General features: G+C 40.3%; 1 protein-coding gene across 1 annotated transcript in view; it reads left to right on the forward strand.

Annotated features, from left to right (window-relative positions):
* The window catches only part of CRLS1 (cardiolipin synthase 1), a gene marked incomplete at its 5' end in the record, with an annotated part of 20,800 nt that extends 13,285 nt beyond the window's left edge, over positions 1-7,515 (forward strand). The window contains 4 exons of the mRNA XM_015560223.1: positions 2,186-2,271; positions 2,784-2,852; positions 4,621-4,712; positions 7,215-7,515. Of these exons, the coding sequence (XP_015415709.1) occupies positions 2,186-2,271; positions 2,784-2,852; positions 4,621-4,712; positions 7,215-7,302 (335 nt within the window). The remainder of the gene's footprint in view (positions 1-2,185; positions 2,272-2,783; positions 2,853-4,620; positions 4,713-7,214) is intronic.

The raw sequence follows: 7,515 nt of genomic DNA on the forward strand, positions 1-7,515 counted from the left end.
GCTAAAAAAAAGACCTATAGTAGTTTTCAGATTAGACAGTCCTAGATGCACCAGCTTTGCCGCTAACTATGGGACCCTGGGTAGATTAACCTGCTTGAGACACCAATTCTTCATTTGGAGAGGGAGGCTGATATAGTTTATCATATTCAGCGGTTCTCAACCTGTAGATATATAAAACAGAAAATACATCCTGCATATCAGATATCTACATTACGATTCATAACAGTAGCAAAATTATAGTTATGAAGTAGCAACGAAAATAATTTTATGGTTGGGGGTCACCACAACATTAGGAATGTATTAAATTGCTTGGCATTAGGAAGGTTGAGAACCACTGCTCTAGATCCTACTCAAGTTTGGAGTGAGTCTTTCATTGTGCTGGGTTTTAAGGAGTCCCCTTCAGTCTGAAAACTCCAATTCTGAACATTGTTTATGTCTTTGATAATTTTCTATCCTATGTTTTCTTGGTTCTCTTCTTTCTGATATTCTTAATAATATGTAAGAAATATTTAAAACAATGCTTAATAAATTACAATTTTGGTAGTTAATAGAACTGGGACCTGAGTCTTATATATATATATAATTTCCCCTTTATTGAGTAAGATATTACAAATGTGTCCTTATCCTCCCAATGTCCCCTCATTCCCCTAATCCTGACCTCACCCTTACCCCCTGGGGTCCACATCCATCACGTATGCTTATATGCATGCATACAAGTCTTTTGGTTGTTTTCCCCCATGGTGATGAAATACATTACCAGGTACTTATTCTTGTTTGATGTTATGTTTAGGAGATTTATTATATGTAATTTGCCTAAGTTTGCTGCATTTTAAAATCTGGTTGCTGTTAGGTGGTGCTAGCTAATTACTGCTATGAAAAGGTTGTTGACAGTCACAAAAATGTCCCTAAAACTCATGGCAGGTTGGCTTTTGTTTCTTGGTTCATATAACTGTATGTATCATCTGTGTATTCCAAACGCCATGAGTTCCATGGAGAACCACTTTCTCTTTGGAGAAATCTAGTCATCCAGACTAGGCCAAGGATCAACACTTACATCATAGCTGTGACCAGCAGAGATTTAAAATTTAAATCTGTAATTCTTTAGTCAGATTTTTTCTCAAGTTGCAAAATCAACAGAATGTCAAAGCTAGAAAGGACCATAAGTATAGCCTCAAAAGTAATTCACAAAAGAGCTGTTTGAAAGTATTATGGAAAGGGGGATATACAGTGATTCTTTATTTTAGTAATTGAAACATTTTGAACTATGTTTTAGCCTCAGGATTTTTTCTCCTTTAAAAAAAATAATTTTCCCCTTATGAAATTGATACATGTTGATGGTTAAGACTTCGTGCAGCACTGAAGGATATAAAGTGAAACAAGCCCTCTGCCCTCCCATTCTCATTCCACAAGGGAGTAGTAGGGGCTCCTGGCATCCATCTAAAATATCCATCTGCTGGCTCTGCCTCTGGGGTCATGCTGTAGAATCTAAGGAATAATGAGAAAGTATTGACAAGTTGAATTCATGTTTAGTTAGAATTCACTGAATGAATGGGGCAGGAGAAAAAATAGCAATTGTTGGGGTAGGAACCGGCCCAGACAAGAATGAGAACATTTTGTTTCTTCACAAGTGGCACATATAGCAAATTTTATTGTTTATAAAGTTGGCTAGAATGCAGAAGCAAGCAGTCAAAGGGCCTGAGACGCCACTATGATTCGAACCCTGACATCCTTTCCAACCTCTTTACTATTTTATCCCATGTACTTACAGTGGGCGTGGTGATCTTTCCCCCCAAACTTACAAAGCTGAGAAATAACAGAAGTGGGTAGAGCTGAGTAAAGCTGACACTGATAACTAACTGCAGCTTAAAACATGTGCAAGAAAAACAAAACAGGAGGAGGCCTAGAAGGTCAACGTTCTGAAAGGCAAACTTAGACTTTGAAAGCGTAGTTTCTTTTCACTTTGTTTTGAGTGCATGTAAAAGAAGATAAAAATAAGTGGTTCACTTTAAGGATCCTAAACTTTCAATAGATGTTTATAAAAAAATGAAAATTTTTACTTATGAAAAACACCCATTTATGGTAAGGCTTATCAGAAACACCAGTTTATGGTAAGGCTTCACTGTATGTGTAATATCTTAGTAATTTTAAAAATCCCAACCAAAATTATTTTATTTTTGATTTTCAGTTCCACTTACTTATATGATAATTTCAAGAGATATAATGTTGATTGTTGCTGTTTTTTATGTCAGATATCGAACTCTTCCAGAACCGGTGAGTTTATTTCAAAGAAAATGTTCTTTTATTATTACTTAGCACTTAAGGGGGGAAAAATAATCTGTTGTATACCGAGTTTCACTTTATGGGGATAATTTATGGCAGTTATTTTTTAGAAATCTATTTGCTAAGAATTTTTTAAAAAACACACATTAACTGTCATCTTGCTTTGGTAGTTTTCAGTGAACACAGAATGATCAATTTAAAACAGACATGCTTTCCTTTTAAGTCCAAATCCTTTCAGTTGATAGCACATAACTAACTGCAGCTTAAAACCTAGACCAGCTACCCCCATCCAAGCTCTATTAGGAGTGTTTGCATAATTTATAAAGAACGAAGATAATGCTCATTTAGGAAAATAGAAAGTGCAGATAAAGGGCTTATTGTAGCATAGAGCCAGGCCTGTGGTAAGCGCTGACTAACTGTTACCTACATATAATAACAAAATGCTTATTTGAAATTGAATGCTAAATTGAGTAAATTTTTATCTTTTTTTTGTCCTCTGCCAGCGAACACTTTCTAAGTATTTCAATCCTTGCTATGCTACTGCTAGGTTAAAACCAACCTTCATCAGCAAGGTAAGAGACACACAGCGTCCTTTTAAGCTTATTACACTGAATATAAACCTCAGCCTGGAGCAACTGAAAATGAGGCAAACTTAAATGCATTGGCTGTAGTGGATAGAGAGTGGGGTCATTAACCCAATATTTTTGTTCTCAAAGCTTTTGTAATTTTTAGATATGTGTTGTGTTTTGTGGTGGTGGTCTGAGAATGTAAGATGAGGTAATAGGGCCACCATTTAGGGAAAGCAGACACAAAGAGGTTATGAAGGTTCCTTTCTGGTTTCACCACCCCACCTCCCTTTGGTGAAAACAATTTATAGTAAGGTTGTTTCCTTTTCAAGTTCGGTTGTTACATGCAAAGGGATAGGAGAAAGTTTATTCACAGTTTAATAAACAACTGCTTTTCTAAGTCTCCATCCCGTTTTGCTGAGCCACTTCAGGATTATAGCTGTTGCCCGATCTTCGCACACAGAGAGGACACTGTTAATGGCTCCCAAGGCACATGTATCTTTCTAGTGGCCTTGGCAAGTTTGCTCTGCTCATTCTTGTGCCCATCCTTTGTAGTGGCAGTTTGTTAGGCTGGCGATGCCTGTCATCTTTGGAACAGCGGGGTGATGGCTTTTACTTATTTATTATTTTTAAATTTAATAAATATTTTTATAGAATTTTAGAGCGAGAGGAAGGGAGAGGGAGGGGGAGAGAGAGAGAGAGAAACATTGATGTTAGAGTAAACATCTATTGGCTGCCTCCCACATGCCCCCTACCGGGGATCAATCCTGAACCCGGGCATGTGCCCTGACTGAGAATCAAACCAGCAGCCTCTGCTTGCACAAGACCACCCCTAACCAGCTGAGCCACACCAGCCAGAGGCTGATTACTTTCAAACCAGAAATTCCCTGGGTGGAACTTTTTCTATATATGTGGGTTTTTATTTTATTTTTTAAATTCAGGTGACTTACATTTGTGTCACAGTAATTTGATACAGCTAGGAAGTGGCTTAAAGAAGTGGACGGACAAATGCCTCAAATCCTTGGTCTTGCAAGAAGTTCTCCAGGCAGTTTTTATTATTTATTTTTAAAACAAATTGGAATTCTTGTAATTTGGCTGCAGAATGGATGATAGAACATAGGTGCTTCTCTAGGCACACCACCCGCTGGTTCACTGTCACCCACTCTTCCCCAGGCACTTTTCAGGATGAGTAGAGGGAGTCTTCGTGTCTTTCTGGTTCTGTTTCTGTTTCTTCCTTAGTCCTCCATGTTGTCTTTTAGGTAGGGAATCCTCATTTCCTCCAGAGAGCCTCTCATGGAGATGAGTGCATTTCAGTGTTCTAACCTCATGAGTTTTGACAGGCAGGCAAGCGATAGCACTGAATGAAGTGCTGGGAAATCTGGGTTCTAGGTTAAGATATGTAACCTGCTGTGATTAATGGCAAGTCACTTTACTAACTGCATTACCTTTTCATCTGTAAAATTATTTCCGTAGTCACAGGGCTGTTTTAATGACTGAAATAAAAGGCAAAGAACTTTGCAACATTTTGAATTGCTATGGAAATGCAAGATAGTGGTATTTTCTGACAGTTGCCCTTCTCTTTGCTGTGAAGAGCAGCTGTGCAGACAAATGGGCCAGTTGGTGAAATTCACCCCTTTGTGTGAATGCCAGCTTCTTTGGCAGGAATATTAGAACGTTAAACATGCTGAGGGTATGTTGTGTTTCTCTGTCTTGTAAGCTTGAAACAGGATCTGGTTGGCACTGTTCATGGATGACTTTTTTTTTTTTTTTTTAGGTAAACACAGCAGTCCAGTTAATTTTGGTAGCAGCTTCTTTGGGAGCTCCGGTTTTCAATTATGCTCACGGCTTTTATCTTCCGATACTCTGGTAAGCTAAATTTAGTATTACCCTGTGAGAATGTCAACAAAATGGCTTATTGTGGTAGTCCTAGAATTACTTTGTTCTTACAGTGTTGATTGAGTACCAACCAGGTAAAGCTATGGGTTATATTTTATGGTTGATATTATTCTTAAGAAGCTTACTATCAAATATGGGGTGTAGAAGTTATATTTGAGGAGCTTTCATGCAAGTTAAAAGGGGATGAGAGGTACAGATGATACGTTGGGATTTCAGAGGAAGGAAGCCATTTCCAGGTGGGAAGAAGAGGGACAGTTTCAGGGATGAAGTGGCATTTGAACCATGAGGTCCGGGTGGATTTTATACTGGGAGAGACTGAGGGGAGGCTATTTTGGTGAAGGACAGACCCTGTGCAAAGTCAAGTGTAGGAGGGTGGGCAGGGAAGTGTGTCCAGCCTAGTGAAAGGGCTGTTGTGGAGGGAAACTTGGAGAAAGGGTTTTGAATTTTATTTTATTGTGCTTAATATAGCCTTTAAATATGTCAAATTCAAACTCTCAGAGTTTGGATGTGTCACACTGATATTGAAGCACTGCATCTTACTATACTTTTAACTCTATAATTAAAACCTTGCTTGATGCAGTCTAAGCCAGAAAATGGTTGGTTAACCAGTCAGTTAAGCTAAAGAAGCTTTAAAAATTATGCACACACTAAACCTTTTCTAAAATACTAGAGGCCCGATGCAGAAAATTGGTGCATGGGTGGCGGGGGGTAGTGTCCCTCAGCCCAGCCTGCACCCTCTCCAATCTGGGACCCCTTGGGCGATGTCCGCCTGCTGGTTTAGGCCTGACCCCTGTGGGGATCAGACATCCCTCTCCCAATCTGGGACTGCTGGATCCTAACTGCTCGTCTACCTGCCTGCCTGATTGCCCCTAACCACTTTTGCCTGCCAGCCTGATCGCCCCCTAACAGCTTCCCTGCTGGCCTGATTGACGCCTAACTGCTCCCCTCCCAGCCTGATCACCTCCAACTGCCCTCCCCTGCCAGCCTGATCGCCCCCAACTGCCTTTGCCTGCCGACCTGATCTTGCCTGCAACTGCCTTCCCCCGCAGGCCTGGTCCCCCCAACTGCCCTCCCCTGCAGGGCCTGGTCACCCCCAACTGCCCTCCCCTGCTGGCCTGATCTCCCCCAGCTGACCTCCCCTGCTAGCCTATTGGCCCCAAACTGCCCTCCCTGCCAGCCTGATCGCCCACAACTGCCCTCCCCTGCCGGCCATCTTGTGACAATGTGAGGGTGGCGATCTTGTGGCGGCCATCTTGTGATGATGTCACACAAGGGCGTGACTCCACCTAGGCTTTTATTATATAGGATATGTAAGTGTACAGTGATTCTTATTCATTCTACATCTTCTGAATAAGACCAACACCTTTTCTTTGAATACATCTCTGATTTTCATGTTCTGCTTATTTTAAAGTGATATAAGACTTTAAGACATTTACAAAGCAATCTGAATATAAACTTTCTAGATTTTGTAACATTTTCTCTAGTATTTTAATAGCCACATTATCTGTTTACTTTATAGTATTTTTTAGCAACTTGGCTGGTTATCAAGTCTTTCCAAAGCATCCACTTAGTTCTCAGAAACAGCAGCTTTTCCTACATGTATTTTTCATTGGTATGTGTGAATTTAGAATATTTAACTGGCATGAACAGCTTTGGGATCAAATAAAAATAGTCTGGATGGTCCTACAACCTCGCCTGGTGGAGCAGAAGTGCTCGACGCACTAAGAAGTACCCTGTTGGCTGTGAGCATTCAGCAAGCCATGAGCACCACTGATCTAACTTCCAGCAGAAAGTCGGGTCAGTCTGGCAGTTCGCTTAAGGAAGAATCAGAAAAGAAAAATGAAATTTATTTTAAATGACTCAGATTTCAAGAAATAGAGTCTAAGACTCTCAGCAGCATGGAGTAGTAGAAAGGGCACATGGCTCCAGAGTTGAAGCCAGGCCAGGCTATGGTGGGTTCCGTGGCCCTGACCAACTTCTCTGTTGCAAAAATAATATCTATATATATAAAAAGCCCAATATGCAAAGTGTCCCCTCAGGAGTTTGACCGACCAGGACTTTGATCACTTGCTATGACGTGCGCTGACCACCGGGGACGGAACGAAGGGAGGCCTCAGCCGGCAGCTGGGGAAGGGAGGCCCCGGCTGGCAGCCAGCAGCTGCTAGGGACCCTCCCCAGGCACGATTTCTAGCACTGGTCCTCTAGTGAGAATGTAAGACACCTAGAGGAATGTCTGGGTAAAGTGACAATTGCTAGGATTATCATTATGTTCTTGGGCTCAGGAACTAGATTTGTTTGACGTTACTAATTCTAATGAGGTCTTGAAGAAAAGCAGTGTATTTAAATTTTTGTAGTTAAAAATAATTTTATACCACAGCCTTTTTTACTTTTTAAATAATTTTAAGGTATTTTATCATTCTCATAGTTACTGATCTTTACTTGACAACTAAATTTTCTTTTTTTCCATTAAAGGTGTTTTACAGCTTTCACCACAGTTGCATCAGCTTACAGTTATTATCGTTATGGTCGGAAAACTGTTCAGGTGATCAATGGCAGATGAAGGTCATCCGCCATCATTAGCAAGGAAGCAATATACATCATTGGCAGCAGGGCCAGTGGAAATGTACAGGAATCTCCCTACTTTGAAAAAGGACTTGTCAGATCAAACCATGTCATCAGTATTTAATGTGCATTGAAAATAAGTTTGATCATGGGCATATGCAGAATTTCCAATGTATTTTTAAATACAAATAAACTATCATTTAGAATTTTT

The sequence above is a fragment of the Myotis davidii genome, unplaced genomic scaffold, assembly GCF_000327345.1.
Source record: "Myotis davidii unplaced genomic scaffold, ASM32734v1 scaffold32, whole genome shotgun sequence".
NCBI lineage: Eukaryota > Metazoa > Chordata > Mammalia > Chiroptera > Vespertilionidae > Myotis > Myotis davidii.